Genomic DNA, 23,363 nt, shown 5'->3' on the forward strand with positions numbered 1-23,363 from the left:
ACAGTTCATTAGCGGCTTTCTAGGGCTGGGGGGTATTGCAAAGAAATGAGAGGGACATTTTTTAAGATTTATTTATTTATTTTGAGAGAGAATGCGTGCGCTTGCCCACGAGGTTGCTGGGTGGGGAGGGGCAGCGGTAGAGGGAGAATCTCAGGCAGACTCCACATTGAGCATGGAGCGTGACACAGGGCTTGATCTCATGACCCAGAGATCATGACCTGAGCTGAAATCGAGAGTCGGATGCTTGGGACGCCTGGGTGGTTCAGTTGGTTAAGCATCTGTCTTCAGCTCAGGTGATCATCCCAGCATCTGGCTCCCTGCTCAGCAGGGAGTCTGCTTCTCCCTCTGCCCTTCACCCCACTCGTGCTCTCTCACACACACTCTCTCTCTGTGTCTCAAATAAATAAAATCTTAAAAAAAAAAAAGAGTCGGACGCTTAACCAACTGAGCCACCCAGATGCCCCAGAAATGGGAGGGACGTCTAATGGGTACTGGGGTTTTTTGGGGGGGTGATGAAAATGTTCTACAACTGATGGTGAAGCTGTTTGTGCCTATCTGTGAACATGTAACAACTACTGAACTGTACATTTTACATGGGTGAATGTTATAGTATGTCAAATATAGTTCAATAAAACTGTTTTAAAAAAGAAGAAGAAGACACAGCAGCTAGATCATCTCCGAGATTAGATGCCTTTTTTGCCAGAAGAAAAAGAAAAGAGGCATTTAGAAACTCCAGAAATAATATAAACCTATCTGTCAAAGTCATGGTCCAAAACTGAAGGAAACTGAAATGTGGGACCGTACCGAGCAAATGACAGAGAATTAGAAAGAATAACAGATTTGACATGGCTGCTCAAACCTACCCCCCTCTGAGGGACACAGGGTTACATTTTCTTTTCTCTAGCCTCAATCATTCACGGTGCTGCTACCAAAAATAATGTCGCTGATCCCTTGAGTAAGCAGGACTCATGGGTGCCAAGAGAAAACCACTTTGTTCTCTCCCTCAATGTTGTTCAAGCCCACATTGCAGGGCTAGTTCGTCCTGACCCCTTAGATGAAATTTGGAGCTGTGCCCATGACCTCTCTGGTCAATATCAGGTGCAAAAAATCCTCCAATCACCTTAAGTTACAAAAATTCTCATTTCTGTAATTAGGATGTCGGGACCTGGGTCCCAGTCAAAACTTGGAACTTCGTTTTTCGCTTCTCTCCCTCTTATCTGACGGATCATTGTAGGGAAGGAGCCAGCCTGCCGAGGAAAGGCAAGAGAGTGACTGCGATCTTCTTTGTTTCCCTACTTTTTGGGTCCACTTCTCCCTCTGAAGCCCGCCGGACACAGCTCTGTCAGTTTGGGGAGAAGGGAGTAAGGAGGGGACCAGACCGTGTTGGTAAAGAAGGTAAGGGCAGTGACAGTTCACGGGACTCTCCAGTCTGCTTTCAGCCAGTGTTTACAGAGGACTTTCTCCCGAATGGCCTTCTTGGTTCCTCTGAGACAGGACTGTTGAGCCTACCATTCCCTACTCTTAAGCATCCGGCAGTGCAGGCCCAGCCTCTCCCCACTCGGTCTTGGTCTAGGAAAGTACAATGACTTCCCAACAGTAGTCTTTAACTCTGAGGCCACAAGGCACTCCAACGGGCCCTTTAAAATTCCCCAGGCAAGCGCCTGACACCAGTCCAGTCAACCAACGGACAGTATCAGGTTCTCCAAGTGCTTATCGTTGAGCACTCATTCCCTCCCCCACGCAGAGCTGGACTCAAAATGCCACAGCAATTCTGTAACTTTCTCCAAACCATTTGTCTCTTTAATCCCTAATCTTTTTATAGGCTGGGGGATGGAGATCAGCTAAGGGTTGCAGAACTGGTTTTCACCCAGAAGCTTACAAGTCCTGCTTCAACAGTCTAAAGCTGGAATGTGGGAGCTGTTGGTATCTGCTTCAAATACTGCAGCCCCAGGTGAATCTGAGAAGAAAGAATCCAAGGATGCCTGGGGGGCTCAGTCAATTAAGGTCTGACTTCGGCTCAGGGCACGATCTCAGGGTCCTTGCATAGAGCCCTGGGATTGAGCCCGGAGTCAAGGTCCCTGCTCAGCGAGGAGTCTGCTTATCCCTCTCCTTCTCCCTCTGCCCCTTCCCCCCTCTCTCAAATAAATAAAATCTTAAAAAAAATTTTTTTTAATAAAGACTCTAATTCTCACATCCTATTACAATCACATTCACATAGTGAAAATACTGTAAATGCTATTGTGATTTTCACTATTTTAGAAACGATTTATGGACAAAATTTGAATGGTATAATACAGTTTAAAAGCAAGATGTAAATGTTAAAACACAGATAATATAAAAGTAATGGTTTTACGATCAGAAGGAGGAAGAAGGAGGAAAAAAGTACATTTAAAGGCTAATTTCTTTGTCTTATAAAAAAGAGTCAAGGGAGTGTCGGTGGGAATGCGAGTTGGTACAGCCACTTTGGAAAACAGTGTGGAGGTGCCTCAGAAAATTAAAAATAGAGCTCCCTATGACCCAGCAATTGCACTTCTGGGTATTTACCCCAAAGACACACATGTAGTGAAAACAAGGGCCGCATGCACCCCAATGTTCATAGCAGCAATGTCCGCAATAGCCCAACTGTGGAAAGAGCCGAGATGCCCTTCAACAGATGAATGGATAAAGAAGATGTGGTCCATACATACAATGGAGTATTACTGAGCCATCAGAAAGGATGAATACCCAGCTTTTACATCAACATGGATGGGACTGGAGGAGATGATGCTAAGTGAAATAAGTCAAGCAGAGAAAGTCAATTATCAGATGGTTTCACTTATTTGTGGAACATCAGGAATAGCGTGGAGGACATTAGGAGAAGGAAGGGAAACATGAAGGGGGTAATCGGAGGGGGAGACGAACCATGAGAGACGATGGACTCTGAGAAACAAACTGAGGGTTCTAGAAGGGAGGGGGGTGGGGGGATGGGTTAGCCCGGTGATGGGTATTAAAGAGGGCACGTACTGCATGGAGCACTGGGTGTTACACGGAAACAATGGATCATGGATCACCACATAAAAAACTAATGATGTAATGTATGATGACTAACATAACATAAAAAAAAAAAAAACAGAGTCAAGGGGCGCCTGGGTGGCTCCGTCATTAAGCGTCTGCCTTCGGCTCAGGTCATGATCCCGGGGTCCTGGCATTGAGCCCCGCATTGGGCTCCTTACTCCGCGGGAAGCCTGCTTCTCCCTCTCCCACTCCCCCTGCTTGTGTTCCCTCTCTCGTTGTGTCTCTCTCTGTCAAATAAATAAATAAAATCTTAAAAAAAAAAAAGAGTCAAAAGATACTATCCAAAGTTGATGAATTGAGAAACAAGTTTATAAAAATTATTTAAAATTGTAACGTCACCGAGAGGAGAAATAAAAATTATTTCAAAAACAAAACAAAACAAGAGAGGATAAATGGGAGAGAGTGTTATGAATCCCTCATCTTTAGGATGGAGACAACCATCAGGGCACTAAAATCAGAAAGAGTTTAAAATAGCTAATTTGGGGACTGTGCTCAGGTTTGGGTGCTTGGAGAAATGTACAGAGATCTAATGACTATTTTTAATAAGAATAAGGCTGCTAATGAGCTCCTTAAATAAAAAATATTTTCTTCCTCTTAAAAGGCATTTAGTAAATGATCAAATGTCACCATGTCACAGTGGTATGTTTGATATATGTATATATACATATATATAAAAATACGTGTAGTGTATGTGTATGTCATATATATATACATATAGTGTGTATGTATTTATAACATATACAGGTTTGATAAATATATACAACGTATATGCCATATACGTGTTTAATATATATAATCTGCATATATATCACTTATAAATATATTTTGTGGATATAGACATAAAATAAATAGAAGACAGTCTCAGAGAAGTGATTTATTTATTATGCCCTAAATCGTGCAATTAGAGGACCCAGCTCACATCCAATTTTGACTCAAATCTCTACTCTTTTGTCTCCATCAACTTGCAGGATACCTGCTAAAAGACAATGTCCATTTATAAATTATGCTATTTTTTTTTTCATTAAAGAACTCCACAAGGGCACCCTTTGGTTTCCTCATTAAGAAATTACATCTAGTAAAACCCGATTCTGCCACCATCCCAGGCCTGACACCCAACACCAAGCACTCACCATTAATTAATGTAATTTGAGCACCCACTGGACTTGTGTTTTTCACCTGAGTTACCATAAGTGAACAAATATTTAAGATGAATCCCTTTCATTCATTTTTGAATTGTTTTTTCTTTAATTGTTATAGAAGTAACAGTCATAGAAGAGAAAAATCACGGTCCTACAGCAGAGTTCTTGATTATGTTATGAACAACGGAAACCAACTCAGGCTATTTAAACAGAAAAGGAATTTCTTGCAGGGCTATCAGGTAGCTCACAGAATCCCCAGGAACCAGGCTCAGAAACCTGGGAAGGAGCCAAGGGAAGATGGGCGCTGGCACCTCTACCAAGGTCATGCCCCAGGAAAGCCACCTCCTTGGTGGCCAGCCTTGGACACCGGTTGCCTCTTTTGCCTAAGGAAGTCTAAGTTGCCTGGCCTGTTTGGCATCAGTGACTCCAGCTTCAGAATCCTGGGCAGAGTGGAGGTCAGCAGGCTCACATCTTGGCATCCAGATGTGTTAGCATCTGGCCTCAGAAGCTCCCATCGCTGCCTCCTCCCGAGATTCACACAAAGGCCAATAAACGAAACCCCAAAAGAGAGTTCTGATACACAGAGGCTGGCCACCAAACCTAAACAAAACAAGGAAACCAAAGCAGTCTCTTGGTCCCACAACACAACGCATGTCCTCTCCAGATGTAAAGTGGGAAGTCCAAGTCTCCCTCCTTCCCCTTTCTGCTCACATGACACACTCAACAGAAATGCCCACTATAAACAGTCTCCTCTATATCCTTTCAGAAATTGTCCAAGTGACTACGTACACGTAAGTATAGATCCCCCAGGTTTAAACACACACACACACACGCACACACACCCGCAAGAGATGCCGTACACGTTATAACTTTCCACATGACTGTATCGATTTTAAGATGCTCGCCAATTCAAAATGGACTCCCCTCTTGCCCCAAATCACTCATGGTTCCTGCAGTTCTCTGACAGCGCATATCAGAAATGGATCCCCCTAGGCTGTGGGGCCCAGAGAGCCCAGATGCAGGGCTGGTTGGAGGGCTCCCTTCCGTAACCCAGACACTCACCTACCACCAGTGTCTGCAAGGCATTCTGACATACTTCAGCACAGACAGTGCAATACTATGTACATATCAGGTGGTCCACACAACACCCTAAGGACGGTCAGCAATTTAAATTCCAGGATAATCAACCAGCATTTATGAGACAGGCCATACTCCAGAAGCTTCCTTTGGTTTCATCCCTCAGCAACAACCAAGTGGCTTTGTTAAATTAGCAGAGGGATTGTGGAAATGAGTTGTCCAACTGATGAAACTCTTAGTTTGTCTAATTTGCACAATGGATGTTAAAAATGGGTACTCCGTGAAATTTGTGGTAAGGACGAAAACCAACATAATTTCCTGTCCCAACGTTAATCAATTCTGCGGCTGGCCATACTTTTCTGACCCCATAGTAAACAATACTGAGAACAAGCAAAGATAACCTAGCTACTTGCCCCGGGAAATATTTGTTCCTCCAATGTAAGACTGTGAGCTAACTAAAATAGTTTATGAAAACCACCAGCTTACTCACCAGATCTTGCTTCCAGGCCCTCCCCTCCATTCGCCCACCAGTCCAAAGCTATTTTGTCATAAGCTTTTTGCCCAAACCCTATCAATTCCTTATCTTGCCAAGCTCGCCTTACAATCCCCCAGTAGGGGTCCTCCAACCCTATAAATATGCTCTCTGTGATTCACCCCTTCACCTGAGAACTACGGGCAAGGAGGTGTCCTCCCTTACTGCGGGAGATCCAATAAACTTTTTCATCAGCAGAATTTCGGGCCATAAGCAATGGTTTTCAACACAAATGGGTGCGACAAAAACTAGAGGTAAAGAATTGTTCACACCGTTCTGTAAGCTCAGTAAGAATCTTCGCCCTCTACCCTTTAGGCTTACAGAACAGAGCACATGAACAATTGTTTTGTCTGTTGGCTAATAAGTGCGTGCATGTGTAGCAGAATTGGGCCTGAGGCTCACTTGCATTGTAATAACTGACTTGGCAGGAAGGTTACCTCAAAGCTTTGACAATTACCTGCCGCTGACAAACTAAAGCTGCTAATGAGCGCATGCCCAGTTGGCTGAGGCCGGTTTGCAAAGCAAGGAATTGCTCAGGCTTTGATTCTGCCCAGGGATGGGCCACCACCCAAAGCCCTTCCAGTTCCTGAGGATGCCAGCTTCTTACCCAATGCATGGTTTTGGAGAGCCGGTGATCAGACGAGGGAAATGGAAGTTCTGTTGTCAGCAGGCCAGGCTCACTGTGGTCACAGATAAACCCGAGCCCAGCCCAGGGTGCTTTAACGATGCCTACCTGCATATTCTGCTGCTAGAGGTTACCTAATGACACACCAAACTGAGAGACCAAATCTCCTCTCGAAGATCTTCTCAATGGCTGATGAAAATGAGTCATAATGTGCTTGCCTGACCTTAGATCCCATTTCACATTTTACAGTTTCTTTTTTTAAAAAATATTTTATTTATCTTTTTGACAGAGAGAGACACAGCGGGAGAGGGAACACAAGCAGGGGGAGTGGGAGAGGGAGAAGCAGGCTTCCCGCTGAGCAGGGAGCCCGATGCGGGACCCGATCCCAGAACCTTGAGATCATGACCTGAGTCGAAGGCAGACGTCCAACCAACCGAGCCACCCAGGCGCCCCCATTTTACAGTTTCGACATGCATCCCTGCCCACAATCCTGAGAGATGGGTGCATCCCCACTGTACAGATGAGGAAACTGATCAGATAATTTCCTTGGCTGCTCACTGATGGTAAGTGGCAGGATTAAGACTCAAAGCTGACTCTCCTGTTGCCTTGTTCAATTCTGCCACTTGCCCTTTTCAATCAAGGATAAACTTGCCACTTTATTTTTTTTATTATTATGTTATGTTAATCACCATACATTACATCATTAGTGTTTGATGTAGTGTTCCATGATTCATTGTTTGTGCATAACACCCAGGGCTCCATGCAGAATGTGCCCTCTTTAATACCCATCACCAGGCTAACCCATCCCCCCACCCCCCTCCCCTCTAGAACCCTCAGTTTGCTTCTCAGAGTCCATAGTCTCTCCTGGTTCGTCTCCCCCTCCGATTTCCCCCCCTTCATTCTTCCCCTCCTGCTATCTTCTTCTGTTTTTTTTTAACATATAATGTATTATTTGTTTCAGAGGTACAGGTCTGTGATTCAACAGTCTCACACAATTCACAGCGCTCACCATAGCACATACCCTTAAACTTGCCACTTTAAAACTTGAAAAAGAATTGGAGAGTCACAAATAAGAAAATAATTAATTTAAATTACACACACACACACACTTCTCTGAGCACAGAGAAGTACCTAGGAATTTGCTAATGGAGGAGGCGGAGGAATGGTACCAGGAAAGGAGCACTGGACTGGGAGTCAACGTCCCCGGTTCTTTCTAATAATAGTTCATGTGTTTGTGAACTGGACAAGCTGGTTCACTCCTGAGCCACTGGCCCCTTATCTATAAAACAGGAAAAACACCTGCCATATAAACCACATGACTAAAGATATAAACTCTTAAGCATTATATGCGTGCAATAGAGTATTATTAATTATTCTGAAGAGGGAGAACAGCCATCTATTTTTATACCTTAAAAAAACCAAGAGTGAAATAATCATAGTATTTATACACAGGGAGCTTTTAATAGCCTGTTGAAAACAACCATCTAAAGTTAAAACACCCTCCGGGTCACTAACAAGGATTCTGGAAACCTACACAATGAGAGCTAAAGGACTCTTAAAAGATTGCTCTGATGTAAGTTCATCATTTTACAGATGCAGAACCCAAGAGATTTCCCCAAGGTCACCAATAACTAGTGGTAATGTGTCAGCATTAAAATGCAGGTTTCTTGAACTCTCAAACCAAGGCTCATTCCAAATTTTTGACAACCAGGAAATATACTTGAAAGAACCAGAATGCACAAAGCCAGAGCTGCAGACCTCATTTTATAAACGTACAGATCCCTAAACTGCCTGCAGATCTTCTGACCCCTCAGAAATGAAAGCGCCACCATCTCTCTTGCAGCTAAGCCACCTACAACTATTTCTGACTATCTGGTGGGCTAATTCCTCAATCTCTTGACAGTGTCTGGGTGATCCATGACTCTCCCTTCAAGGCACAATAAGATGGAAAGACCCCGGATCCCCAAATGGCTTTGTGGAGCAGAACCATCTTTGCTGGCCTAGCTTGTTTGGACAGTTAGGCAAGAGGACAGAATGTCTGTATATCTTACTGAAACCATTTTTTAGTCTCTTTTTGGGTAATGAAGTTTTACCCTAAATTCCATAATCTTGAAGTTAGAAGAGAAACTGATGGATCATTTTTTTTTAAGTATCCTGTTCATTTACCTCTTCTATTCTCAGTCTAGGGTGCAAATCCCCATGGCCCACAGTTGAGAACAAACCACATATGTGACCCAAGAATATCACTGAGGAAATACCTTCATTCTTGATGTTAAAGAATAAAGTGATCTCTTTATCAGCTTTAAGGTTATATTCACCCCATCTCTTCCAAACTGACAAGAAAAGTAGTCCAAATGACCTCTTCATAACCAGAATTATAGGCCGCAAGTCTGGCTAGGCTTTCACGGTGGGAATTCTTACCAAATGGACCACCAAAGAAAAACATCTTATTAAGACTATTCCACTTTTTAACTGAAGTGCCGAGACAAGACAGGATAATCTTTGAGGTCACTCCCAGCACAGAGTCTGTAATTGCTAAAAACTTATAAACCATTTTATTAGAATGAAAAAGGAGATAACTTGAAGAAATAAGAACACTCTTTAAAAATGAAAAATGTTTGTTTTTGATAGAAAACACACAACCTGAAATCATGTGTGTGTGCACATGCCCTAGCTTGATCCTAGTCATAGTCAAAAATAGCTATAAATGTTTATAAATGATGTTCCAAGATTATTATTTTTGTTCTGGACACATGAGTATTTAATCGGTATAAGGAAGAAGACTCGGTAAATGAACACTTCCAACTCCGAGTTTCCATGAAAACTTGAATTGAAGGAATTGGGTCAGAATGAGCCTTCTTTGTTCACACCAGTATAAAACCGAATGTAATCACTGAAACAATCACAAAAGAAGGAGCACAAATATAAACAGTTTTCAAAAGGAAGTAGTCAAGTGTTCTAGATGACTGTGCACCCAACAACTCAAAATGAGGACAGCTTGCCTCTCAAAGGGCCCTGGAAAGACCAACCTGCCTCCTCCCAACCTCCACCACCCATACACTCCCTAACCACTCCGAAGTAAAAAGCGGAAGAAAACAACACTCTAGAGGACAAAAACAAGTGAGAGAAATTTAAGACAGAAGTAAAAAAGAAACATCGAGAACCTAGGACCTAGATTTCTCGTTGGCTGCCAAATCAACTTCACAGTCAACAATGGATGTGTATCGAGCACACTGCTCCTGGGGACCCAGGGTGAAGAAGACGGACAAGACCCCTTTCTTCATACAACTATCTACGGCGGGGAGACAGACAAGCAAGTAGTAAACAAACGGCACACAAGCTAATTACAGACTGTGAAGCCAAAAGTCAGTGCTGGGACATGTTGAGAAGCAGGGATGCTGGGCCACTATCACTGGATGGTCAGGGAAGGTCTCCTTCAGGAAGCGACTGCTGAGCTGAGGCCCAGAAGAAAAGGAGCCAGCCAAGGAAAGAGCTAGGAGAAGAAGGTCCCAAGTTGGTTAAGACAGCCTGGCTGTGTCCCAGTCAGAAGGTGCCCCTCTGGGTAGAGTACAGGACATGAAGGGGAGAAAGGCTGGAACTCACCAGCCAAGCCCCCGTCTGCGGGAACGCAGACCCACAGGGCCTCCTGGCTCTCTGATGAAATGTGACCTCCCACCCAGAATCATCCAAAGGCACATTCCCCAAACTCAGGAAGGGGTCTGGGGGAAGCCAAAGAAAAAGTGAAGCAGCCATCATGGGGAGGATTAGGGGGAGTCAGACCTACCCCTTGGTGTCACTAGATTATCCCCTCCGTTCAGAAAAGAAAACTACACTCAGGAAAGTTAAGTGGCTTGTACATGATGCAGCTCTAAAGGGGATGAGCTGGTACTCAGACTAGGAGTGTCTGACTGGCATATCCAGTTTCTTTCATAACATCACATGATTTTATTTTTATTTTTTAACATAACAAAGGCACATGGCACAAGTTATAACAGAATATTATTAAGATTCACATGAACTGAGGATTTTTCACTTATGAAGTTGAATAAGGTTCGAATGATCTACTGATATACCCAGGAAGTTTGCCCTTGTATAATTCCTATCAACTAATTTATCTTCTTTATAAGTCGATGTTAATTAACATTTCAAAACAATCTCTACTTGATTCTAAATACTTCTTGATTCTAAATACTTCTAAATACGTAATTCTTAACAGTTGAAATATAGAAGCCCATGTGTCTAACAGGCTTATAACTGATGGTAATACAGAACTATGACAGAATGCCATTCAGGCAGGGATGTGGACTCCTTGTATATGGAAACGTAATATTTACTGATATGGATGTAATTAATGTAATATTAAGCAGAAAAAGCAGAGCACAACATGGTACATACAAACTGGTTATAACTTTGACAAAGTTGTACCTGTACTTATCAACAAAGATGAGAAATAAATCTAAAGGCATAATAATAAAGATACATCTCTATTAAGGTCATTTTCATTTATAGTTGTTTGAGCTCACATAATAAATCTATGAGGCACCTTTCCAAAAGAAAACAATGTTAGAGAAATAAATGTCTTAAAAGGTCCACCTTCTAAACCTCTACCCAGAACACACGCTCATATTCTTCTCACCATTTGGAATCTTAAAAGTACAAATAGCTTTAGGGATTTTCTGATTTTAATTTAAATACCTGAGGTTTGTATTACTGAGCATTTCAATACTGACCCAATGGAAAAATCAGGACAAAAATGACTCCTATAGCCAAATATTAGTATAAACATTGGACACCATCCAACATTTTTCTAGAGAATTGTTGCAAAACAGACCTCAGCCACTCATAACACATTCCATAAAACTCATCTGAAGCCTCATTTTCTCCTACCCTGCTATCTTGTAGATTAAAATGCTGCACCAATAATTTACTCCTGCCAGAAATATTAACAGAGTTTCACCAAATGCCATAAATGATGGACTTCTAAAATGTTGCCTAAATTGTCTTGTGGGCATTTAAGAATTTAGCTAGTTTTGTATTTATTACCCACCACCCAGCAAACAGTGGTCTGTTTAAGATGAACTCTTAAGTATATACACAAAATGGTTTTAGAAAATTATTTAACCCTATTTCTTTTTTTTTTTAAAGATTTTATTTATTTATTTGAGAGAGAGAATGAGATAGAGAGAGAGCATGAGACGGGGGAGGGTCAGAGGGAGAAGCAGACCCCCTGCTGAGCAGGGAGCCCAATGTGGAGCTCAATCCCAGGACTCCAGGATCATGACCTGAGCCCAAGGCAGTCGCTTAACCAACTGAGCCACCCAGGCGCCCTATTTAACCCTATTTCAAAATGGATGGGAGAAAAATCAGAAGAGACGTTATATAGAAAAAAATTTTTTTCATTATATGTACTTCAAATCACATTTGTCAGACCTTCTACTTCATCCTTGAAAGCTGGCAATTCCACTGGCAATTGTCTATTTTTTATAGTAGCAAATAAAAGGTCATAGCAAATCAAAACAAAAAAAAATATTGGGAGTGTTACTAAATGTCATTGAATTGTGAACTTCAAAACAGGTTAACTTTATAATTATGTGTAGTTTACCTCAAAAACTAAAAAAAAAGAAAAGGATAAAGTTACCAATATGTCTTTATTACCATGAAAATATGATAGATGTGTGATAAAGAGAGAATATAGAGAGCCTAAGTCATGAAACTCTGAGGTTGTCCAACCAAAGCATGATAATAATAAAAAATTATGTATTCATGATTTAATACCTAAGATTTACTTCAAAGGAATATTCAGGGACAAAGAATGCAGGGAGCAGAGGAATGGGTGAGGGTCTAGCTGAACAAGTTTGGCTGAGTTGGTAGTTGCTGAAGCCGGGTGATGGGTGTAGGGAATTCATTGTATTATTCCCTTTGCTTTAGTATATTTAAAAATGTCCATAGCAAACCGATTTTTAAAAATACATCTTTACAGTAGATCTAATCCTGGAACTAGAAACACGTTGGGTACATAAGAAGTTTAAAATGAATCAGAAAACTGACAAAATTATCATCTCGCTTTACTGATTTCTAATAGTATCCATTGTGAGCTTCTTTTTTTAATGAAGAAGAAAGCTTCAGTATTTCTTCAGTGGTTGACTCCAACAGACTTCTCACATAGCACATTTTACAAAGGGTAACAATTTATGAGATCAGTACATACCAGGAGTATCATAGGCCGTTTCCAAGTTGTTAATCCTATGATTCCAGAGAGTATCACCTAGAAGGATAAACAGTATCATAAATCTAGGAGAGGGACCAATTCCAATAAACTAATCCTAGTCTCATAAGTATTTTTTTTCCAAAAAAACCCTGAAATTTCAAACCTTTTAATATTCCTGCTCATATTACATGAGCCCTGGTAGACCACTTTGGACTCTCCTTTCCCCAAGGCCCCCAAAACTTTTTTATTGACTGTGTACGTTTTTTCTTAAGGTCAGTTAAGAACACACGAAGAGGGGTACCTGGGAGGCTCAGTCCATTGAGCATCTGCCTTCGGCTGGGGTCGTGATCTCGGGGTCCTGGGATCGAGCCCCACTTCGGGCTCCCTACTCAGTGAGGAGCCTGAATGTCCCTCTGCCCCTCCCCCTGTTCGTGCTCTCTCTCTCTCTCAGGTAAACAAATAAAATCTTAAAAAAAAAAAAAAAAGAACACAAAGAGAGTAGCCTATCCTTCCAGTCAGTGAAGGAATCAGTATTGTTGATCCAAGCTCCCTGCCCCAGGGCACCTAACCTGTTGCCATTGACAGCCTCATATGACATATGCGTGGCTGCATCCCTCCCTTCGTAAGGTGGGTACCCATCCTTTGTGGGACAAGTAAACTCCCTGAAGTGGTACACAAGGTCTCTCAGGATCCTCCTCTGCCCACTTCTCAACCCTGGTTTCTATGCACCCCTGCCCGTCCCCCCACCTAGCTTCCTCCCCAGTACACCTGTCCCCCATTAGGTTGGCAGATGCTGCAGGGCTCTGTGCTTCTCTTGACTAGTGTCTTCTCCTCCCAGCACCCCTCATAGCTGCCTGAGAACTACTATGCATCCTGCAAGGTCCTGACTAGCAGTCACCTCCTCCGAGAAGCCTTCACAGATCCCACCACCCCACACTCCTGGCACACTCTGGGAAGCCCTCTACACAATGTTCCCCCCAAAACACTCTCTGTCCTAATAACTTGAGAGGTGCATCTCTGCCTTGCCCACCGACTGTGAACTCCTACCTTGTCTCCCAAACTTCGGGTCCCAACCTGGCGCCTGTCATATGACTGGCAACCAATAATGTTCCTGAGCCTTTATTCCACAAAGAGGGGAGGGATTACAGTGAAAAAAGTCTCACGCTGCAAAATGACTCTTCGATAAACAACAGTCTAAAATCCTTGGTAAAGAAGAATCAGCATTTGGCCAAAATGTAAACTGGAAATCACCATCAGCCCTCTGGATATCCCAGTTCACTAAGCCGTTGGGAAAGAACAATCCAAGTGCTTCTTCAGCTCAGGGACGTTGTCATGTCACTGGAGCTCATTTTCCTTTGTGAAACAGTGTGCATGCATCTGCTCAATGCTGTTATGAGGGTTTTCCTTTATGTGCACTTTTTACCAAAATCCCTCAAATGTACAGTTCACAATTAGTGTTTAGCAACTACAAATCAATAGGGATTTTAGTGTTACTTTAGATTGCAAGCTCACAGGCCTGCTACCATGCCCTCCGTTCTCCATTTACTGGCTGAGAGTAAATCATGCCACAATGTCAAACCAGCAGAGGACATGTCTACCCACTTATATCAAGAACCAGAAAGCACATATGGGCAGATAGGCAGCAGATCCTTGTATCCCATGTATGTTTAAACAGACTATCAGCTGCCTGCCCACCAGGCACTAGATCCTTGCAATCATCTTAAATTCAACAGGCTCTTTCTTCATTCTGAATGATTTCCGCCTGGAGATACGCAGGGCATGTGTCTGCATGTGGCCGCATCTACTTTACAAATTGGAACGTGAAATCCATGAGACCTTGGGGTCCAGGCTCCCCACCGGGCTTCTAAGTAACTACGCAACCTTGGCCAAGTCAGATCACTGTTCTGGTCCTCACTCTCGTTTCCTTAGAGATGTGGTAAGTGGAGGAAACCATGTCTGGCTCTCTTCTAACTCAAAAGTTTATCCTGCTGTGATGATACAGATTCCTCCGGATTCCTTTCAATCCAGCGCTGGCTCCACCTGCAGGCTGTGCGTGGGCACGGATCGCTCACACGTGTGTGTGCGTGTTCAGTCTTCGTGTGTGCACGTGTGTATGTGTGTGTGCCCACATGGATGTGTGCTCCCTGCCTGCCCGCCCTGCTGCTTACTGGACTTAGCTGAGGAAATGAACCATCTTTGGAAAAACGTAACTGAAACGTTTGACTGCCCTTGAGGGAAACACAAACTGCCCACTTCACTAAAATATAAATATGATGTGAATTACCAGGTAGTGTTTGATATTTAGACCACCTGTCTTCCTTAATACAGAGCCCTGTGGTTCAGCTTTTTGGAACACATTTTTCCCACCAAAACTATTGTTAAAATGAGGTGCCCAGCCCAGCCCATAAATGCCCATAAAAATAGCGAGAGACTTCATCTATACTTTTTACCTCCCCCACCAGCCACATCACCCCACCCTCACCCACATGAACAATTTGGTGTGTTTACATATTTTACACATATACATATTTTTCTTTAAATTCTTATTACTAGACAAATATGTCCATATGCACATACACACATGCACAGAGGTAAACTTTTATAAAAAATGGGTCATAAAAGATACTTTCCTTCTCTTCTTTTTCTTTCTCAATAAATACCTCAAGGGAATCTCTTCATGTCCACTGGAATGGCTCTCATTCACTTCGGTTTAATAGCTACATAATATTCCTCTGTACGGTTTCCCCAATGCATTCAGTCATTTTCATGTTCATTGATAGTCTATCTACTTCCATTTTTTTGCCTTCACAATTAATGCTATGGTAACCATCCATGGCCAAATAATGCCTAAAAACAAGTGCTTTTTATTTCTGTTGGACAAAATCCCAGGAATAGGGTTGCTAAGGTGAGAGGGATAAATATATACATATATATATTCATATATTTAATAGGTCATGACAGATATAGTTGTCATTTAAAATTAAGGGTCTCTGGGATAAAGGGACTAACCTATCTTTATTGTTTTCTGAGAGGAGATTTTGCATATATGAACAATGAACTTAAACCATAATTTAAAAAATATGTACAAAACGTATTTGACAAATAATAAATATCAATAATCTCAAAATACATATGACCTTAAAGATACTTAAGACCCAGTAGGAAGAAATATAAATCTTATTAACCTTATTAAAATATAAACCTTATTAAGCAGTATTAAATGAAGACTCAAATCAACATATACCACGTTCATGGATTGTAAAGCAAAATATTTGAAGGTAATAAATTCCCATTTGAGTTGTTTTATAGACTCAGCACACACTCACATTAAATCCCAACAGGATTTTTGTAAATCACCTTTCTTTACAGGGATGCTTTAAGAAATTAGATTCCAGTTGCAGGTGGGAGTTGTAGTTACATCCACCTCAGTTCTAAACCTGGCAACAAAGGCCTATACCTACTTCTACTCAATTTCTCCATTCCTCAAGCCCAATTAAACCCTACAACATTTATGGAACCCTATGAGAGGTGAGGCAGGGACTGAAGAGTTAGAATCCTCTGGAATGTGGAACAGAAGAGCTGTAGCTGGGGATGAATTTTTAAGAGCTCATGACTTACGAAATAGATGCTCACATTTCATCTGGGGCTTGGGGGGAATTCATAAATGGCAAGAAGGGTCAGAGAAAGGGGAGAAGGAGGCAGAGCATTCAATACCTCCATCCCCCTCGGTGGCAACAGTAGCTGGAGCTCCATCAGAACGGACAAGAAGGTCCCTTTACACTGGCTCTCCATAGTATCCATTACACCACAATGCTATTACTTGTTTGATTGTATTTTACACTCACTGGTAATCCCACTGGATTACCACTGGATCTGTGAGTACCCGAGGCTCCTAGAGTCACTCAGTGAGTTATGGCCAGAGTCAACAAATGAATGAATGGACGGTGAATAACTGAATGCATGAAATCAGAAACAGGGGATGAACCTGCTGGGGTGACTATTTCAGCCTAAATATATTTTTCACTCTTGTGCTTCCTAAAAGAGTATACCAACAGCAAAAAGCAACTTCATCAGCATTCTTTCCACCCAGTGCAAGATGAAACTTGCCCTGGATGAACAGGCAAGCACCTATTTTCTAACACTAAGTTATCTCTGTATTATTATAATGAGATTTATTATAATTTTGGTTTCACTCACTTGTAACCCATTCCTTGTAGCTTATAGGAAAAAGCAGAGACCTTTCTTTTTTCAAAGACATTGCAAAGAAGGATTCCAAGATACTTCACGCAAGAATCATTGTTACCCACCATACATGGTTAATGTGCCTTAATTTCCCAACTTAAAAATCAAATTATTAAGATCAAAAGCTTACTATTTTACTGCCCTATTTTTCCTTTGCTATCCATGAACATGCATTAGGGCAAAAATGTTCTGGATTGTTTGCCAAAAGTTGCTATATCTGAACATAGAGATAAAAAGAGCCAAGCTGTAAATGTACCATGTTTACCTTATGAATTAAGCACACAATAGTCAAACTTCTCAACCATCTATCTTGCCTTACAGATTTTACAGTGGCAATTTAAAAAAATGTGTGTGTGCATGTGTGTTGGTGTGTATTATGCTTCCCTATCTGTCTAGCATGATTCATTAAAAGACCGAGGAAGTGGGCACCTGGATATTTCTAATGCACACATGATGGTTATTAGAACGTCCCAGGAAAAAATGGCCTTTTCATGCTTGGATTAAATATTGCCTTGATGTTTAAAAAACACTGATAGAAGTTCTACTATATGCCAGGCCTGGTACTAGGGCCCAGCAGCAAGTTCTCCTATATGTTCTCTAACTACACCCTCACAAAGTCAGTTCTGAGGCAAGGATCATTGCACCCATTTTACAGATGGGTAAATGAGGCTGAGAGGCTCAATGACTTACTCAAGAATTTATCAATGTCACTTTGCTGCCATGTAAAATAAAGGACCAAGGAAAATCAATATAAAATCATCACAAAAATTATATTTAAAATAGCCCATAAATATTAAAGTAGTATTTGGTGATCATGATAGAAAAAATGTACTTACTGTTGTTTAACTGGTAGAGACTTCAGAATTTTTTAGTTAGTTTCTCCTTTGAACCACTCATTCTTTTTTATATTTCATCACTGCAATTTTTTAGAAAAAGGTTTACCTTAAGGTTCACCAACGTCTGTCTCTTTATAAGGAACTGGAATCTTGACAAAGAATTACAGACTCGAGGGGGGACCATGAGTTTAGGTCAGTGACTCAAAGCAGAGATGTATGCAGATAATATTAAGGATGTTAAGGCTCCCAGAGAAGAACAAAAAATTAATAAAAACCAATTCTCTACCATTTGTCTGAAATATCTTCCAAGTATATGTCATCAGAATAAGGAATTTTGTTTTTTGAAGGAGGAGACACAAACCAATGCAATCCTCTAACTCTTTCATTAATCCAGTGCAGTGTGGTAGTAACTAAATGTGCCCCCAAATAAAAAATGAGGACAAAATGACCTGAACATGGTCTTGGAGATTCTCCTCCTGCCACCCACCTGGGGTCAAACTTCAGGATGCTTTTAAAAGTGGCTAATCTCTTAGCTTCATGCCTTTCAGGAATAATAGTAGACTGAGCCATTAACCAATACCGGGAAGAAAATAAATGATCACAGAATGCTCAAAAACAATGAGTACGTTAAATACACTCCCTTCAAATTGCTGACAGTATGAATGTAAAGTATGGAAAAATACTCTTTATAGGACTTGTTAATTCCTAAATACATAGTAAAATAGATAAAATACCTTCAAGGTCCAGACAAGTGAAGGAAGGTTCCAAATCTCAGGCTCAATGTGAGGACACTTACAGAGGTATATACGGAAAAACGTTCTTGATTTTTAAACTGTGTTAATAAAAGTCTTTTTAATGAATATATCCGTTCCTTGAATTTAATTTTGTATCAAATATAAATGCAAATTTTTTACTGAAGCTGAAAGAAGATTTGCCAATTTAATTGCTAGAGCAGACTAAGGCACATCACGGTCATTCAGATCTTGGGAGATGAAGATATCCTACCACTGTGTTCCTACGTGAGTCCAAAGTAACCTTAGACAAATGGGCACGACGACTCAACTACCTGGTTTCATATGCCAACGAAACTTCTGAGGGATAAATAAAACATCGTATGTCCATATGGTGGAATCTCATTCCGCAACGAAGGAATGAAGTATACCATAATCACACTCCATAATCTGAGTGAACCTTGAAAACATTATGCTAAGTGAAAAGAGCCAGTCACAAAGGACCACTATTGGATGATTCCATCTATATGAAATGTCCAGAATAATCCATAGACCCAGAAAGTAGATTCATCAGTGGTTGCCTAAGGATAAAAGGGTCAGGGGGAAAATGGGGGGTGACTGCTAATGAGTGCAGGGTTTCTTTTTGGGGTGATGACAGTTTTCTAAAATTGTTTGTAGCAATGGTTGCGCATCTCCACGAATTCACCAAAAATCATTGAATTGCATGCCTTAAATAAGTGAGTTGTATGGAATGTGAATTATATCTCAATAAAGCTGTTATTAAAAAAAAAACCCTGCCGTCCTCCAGTCATAATTTTTAAGTTTTTTTCATAAAAACCTTAGTTTAGCTATCTTTATATTAGTACATTACAATGTGCTCTTAAGCCCTTTCTTTGTCTATTAAGCTGCTTTCTTTTAGAAATCCATACTGAAATATTTCATGGCTGAAATTATGATACCAGGGAGTTGCCTTAAAATTATCCAGGAGGGGGAGTGGGCGTGGGTGAGCCAGTGGCCATGTGTTGATTAACTACTGAAGCTGGATGATGGGTAAAAAGGGGTTCATTATACTATTCTTTCTACATATGCTGAGATTTAAAATTTTCATAATAACATGTGAAAAGTGGAGGGGGGTGGTTTCTTGAGACCTGCCTGGTCACTTCTATGTTGTCTCTCTATTCTGTTTATTTCTTCTTTCTGTTTAAGATTTTCTTTTAAAAATGGCACACATTTTGAACTCTTTACAGATGAAATGGTGTGATGTCTGAGATCTGCTTCAAAATAATGTGGGAAGTTGACCTGACAAATGGCCTACGGAGCATGATGGACTCATTCCTACCCTGCTTAAAACACTCATCCTTCTGATACTATCAGAACACACAGAGCCAGCAGCAAAGTTGGGATGAGGCAGAGATGAAACAATTATTGGAGCTTGGGGAAAGGTATAGGAGGGTTCACTGAACAACGTTTGAGTAAATTCAAAATATCCCATAAAACAAACAAAAAAAAGCCTCTCCCGTGTACATAAATTCAAAAGGCATATGCTACTGGTGAAACTTTTTTCCTAAAACACCACGGTCATGGTGCCTAATGTCATCCTCAAATAACTACCCAGTCATTCTGGACACGCAGTTTCTGTTGGTTCACAGTCACTTTGTAAATTCTGTGGCCAACCTCAGAAACGGGCCACAAAAAAATAAGCATAATGAACAACTGCAGGTTCATATATAGAGCTGAGGGGTGGGGTGGGGTGTGGAAAACAACCCGACAGAAGAGAATTTAGTTCCAAGTCACTGATTCTTTCCCTGCTCTGTTTTGCTGGGTCCTAGAAAACAAGGATACGCCCAGCCAGCAGGTCCAGGAACAGCCATCATCTTCTGGCTGATGGCCCTTTTTTTTTTAGCTATATATACTTCATCAAATCCAACTGTGGCTTGACTGACATTAAAGTGTATTCGCCTCTGAAATAATTCACAGTAGTACACTGATTTGGGGTTTTGATTTCAGAAGAGAAAAAAAAATAGATTCAAATCATCCTAAACTTGCTCTCTTTGAGAAGACAAGAGATTGTGATTTTAGAAAGGGAAATCCCTACAAATGTATGCAAGATTCACTTCTGGCCCATGGTATTTAGATAAATGAAATGCATCCACCATTTGGCTGAATTTAGTCTGACGAGTGGACTAGGGAGCATAATGAATCTAATCCCTGCCGAGAGCCCAGTGGCAGGGCCGGGAGGGTGGGCTTCCTCAAACACCATGAACAGAGCATGAACTCCCCAGCACGGGCTGTTCCACAGTCACACCATCCAGCGTCAAAGTATTTCAAAAGGAGAGCAAACTGGCATCAGTTTAAGTATAAATGTCAGGCCGGGCTCACAGTACTTAATGTTCTTGATGTTCTTATTCAAACGATTACTTTGAGTTCAATTAGTTCTCCCTATATGCTTAAAATTTGGTCTTGAATCTGGGTATGCATGGACCTGCAAAAGGACAATTTTATGTATACTGGCCCATACATTCATTACGGATCTTACTTAAACTTTCAGAGTTAGTTACTTCATAAAAAGGTCCTTTACTTTCAAATACCCATCTTCCACAATCATTCCACAAAGACCTATTTCCAAGTCTCTCAGCCCCCAGCAAAGCTCAAGAGGTTGGATGCCTTAGACACTAGGACATTTTAGGAGGCATTTAGGACATTTAGGAGGCAGCCTTCCCCAGAAGCTGGGCACCTTGTGCCCCAGAGCAACCTTCCTCATTGGAGGAAGCAGGGCCAGGTCGCTGCAGGGGGCAGACATCTCAGATTTGCTGCCCCCTGCTCCTGAGGCTCTGGCGAGCTCATACGTAATGAAACTTTGGGTTCTTGAGAATGAAATTCTGCACAGCAGCCTGCCTGGCTCCAATAATCAAGTGGGATTTTAGGGCCTTCCTTTAATGACCAGGTACAGGCGCGGTTTGCACACACCCTGTCATTACCTCCTGAACTTGTCCCCAGATAGAGTGGAGCCATCCTACCCGGTACATTTCAGATTTCCGTGTGCCTTCAAGTGGAATAAAATAAATGGCGTGCCCCAGTCCAGTTGCCACTTCAATCACCCCACAAATACATCTACTATGTGCCAGGCACTGTGGCTACCTCAGTGGACAAAACAGATCAAATGCTCACCCTCCCCGCGCCGACGTTTTCAGAGAAGTTTAATACTCAACGGCCCGAAGTTGAATCATTTTTCTCCTACTTTCCTACCATCCACCCCCATTCTTCCAATCTCCCAGAGCTGGAAATCTATTTTATTCTATTAACTTGACAGGAACAACAAAATCCTTTAGCGTGCAAGGAACAGACACTGTCCAGATGCAACCCAATTCACCCCTAAATACTACTCTCTCTGAGCCTTTCTCCCCCGCCCAGCCTCAACGCCTCCAAAAACTTCAATTGGCTTTAGGGGCTGTGCTCCCCAACCTCGGCCCTGGGGTGGGGGGAGGGGGGCGCAATACAGGGGCCGTGGAGGAGACCCGCCAGAGGCCCCTGCTCCCCCGAAGGGCCGTGTCCAGGCGAGCGGGGCGCGCGCGGCACTCACCGAGGAGCCGGCCCAGAACGGACACGAGTTCTTCACCTGGGGGGAGCTGCTCAGCGACAGCGCCCCGAAGCTCAGCGCCACCATGCAGCATCCCAGGATCAGCTGCAGCAGCCCGAGCGACAGCAACGGACGAGCGGGCAGCAGCGCCGAGCCTGGGGCGGCGGCGGCGGCGGCGGCGGCCCGGCGGGAGGAGAGCGCGGGCGGCGCTGCCAGCACCCCCGCGGCGGCGGCGGTGGCGGCGCAGCGAGGCCGCACGGGGGGCGGCAGGGCGGCCCGGGGCCAGCGCGGCCGCAGCGGGGGCAGCGGCGGCTCCTGGGCGGCGGCGGTCGCGGCGCCCGGGCCCCCGGCCTGCGGCCCGCCCGAGAGCCCGGCCACAGGGCAGCAGGAGCCCGGGAGCACCACGGGCAGGGACATGGACGGGCGGGGAAAGGAGCGGCCGGTGGCGGCGGGCGGGGACGCGGAGCCGAGCCGCGGGCGCCGCGCACTGGGCACCCCGGGCGGACCCCGAGGCCGAGGGGGAGGGAAGGAAACGAGCGCGGCCCAACCACTTGCTGCTGCCGCCGCCACCGCCGCTGCCCCGGCTCCCGCCGGCCGCACCCACCTGCCACTGGGGGTCCGCCTCCCGCCGGCCCCGGGCGCGCCCTCGCTCTCCGCCCCCCCCGCCCCCCGCCCCCCGCCACACGCCCGCACCGCGCGGCTGCAGCAGCTTTCGGGGCACGGCCCAACCCGCGCCCGCTCCCTGGGGTCCGGGAAAGGTGCCCAGTCCCAACTCTGTAAGTAGGTCCCTCGCGCGGGGAGGGACCTCGCAGTCCCGGCGCGTAGGAGCGGAGAGCGGACTGTCTAACAGTCCGTCCCGCACGCGCCGAGCTAGGGCGGACCCTCGCCCCCTTGCAGTCCAGCCGAGACAGGCGCCCTGGCAAGTGTAATGCGAAAGGAGCCCGGCTTTAAACTTTTTCCCCCCACAGGAAGGGAGGATGGCAGGGGGAGGGGTTGTAGGTGACTTGGTGGGAAAAGTCTAAGCCTCAGGGCTTCGGGAAAGGACGAGGCAGAGCGAAGTCACCGCTCGCGTGGGGCTCCCGGGCGCTGCGGCCCCGCTGCCTGGAAGGGGGGGTGTGGGGGGAAGGGGCGGGCGAGCGGGGGGTGCGTTCCTGGCACCAGGGTTAGCAGCCAGCGTGAGCACGAGGTTACCTTGGAAGTATCCAGCATCCAGAGAGAAAGAACGGGGGCGGGGGGGGGGGGTAGGGTGTGGCAAAGGTAACGCGGGGTCCGCCTCACCTTGCCTCTTGAGCTATATGAGGCATCACCTGGTGGAACGTAGAATCCCAGACTTATGAAGAAA

The 23,363-nt window shown here is 43.7% G+C and overlaps 1 protein-coding gene across 1 annotated transcript in view; it reads right to left on the reverse strand.

Annotated features, from left to right (window-relative positions):
* FAM189A2 (family with sequence similarity 189 member A2) overlaps window positions 1-22,564 on the reverse strand; it is a 61,583-nt gene extending 39,019 nt beyond the window's left edge. The window contains exons 1-2 of the mRNA XM_027615734.2: window positions 22,025-22,564; window positions 12,636-12,692 (exon numbers count right to left, since the gene is read on the reverse strand). Of these exons, the coding sequence (XP_027471535.2) occupies window positions 12,636-12,692; window positions 22,025-22,438 (471 nt within the window). The 5' untranslated portion in view covers window positions 22,439-22,564. The remainder of the gene's footprint in view (window positions 1-12,635; window positions 12,693-22,024) is intronic.
* Between the last annotated feature and the right edge of the window lie 799 nt (window positions 22,565-23,363).

Source organism: Zalophus californianus, chromosome 13 (assembly GCF_009762305.2).
Source record: "Zalophus californianus isolate mZalCal1 chromosome 13, mZalCal1.pri.v2, whole genome shotgun sequence".
In the NCBI taxonomy this organism is placed as follows: domain Eukaryota; kingdom Metazoa; phylum Chordata; class Mammalia; order Carnivora; family Otariidae; genus Zalophus; species Zalophus californianus.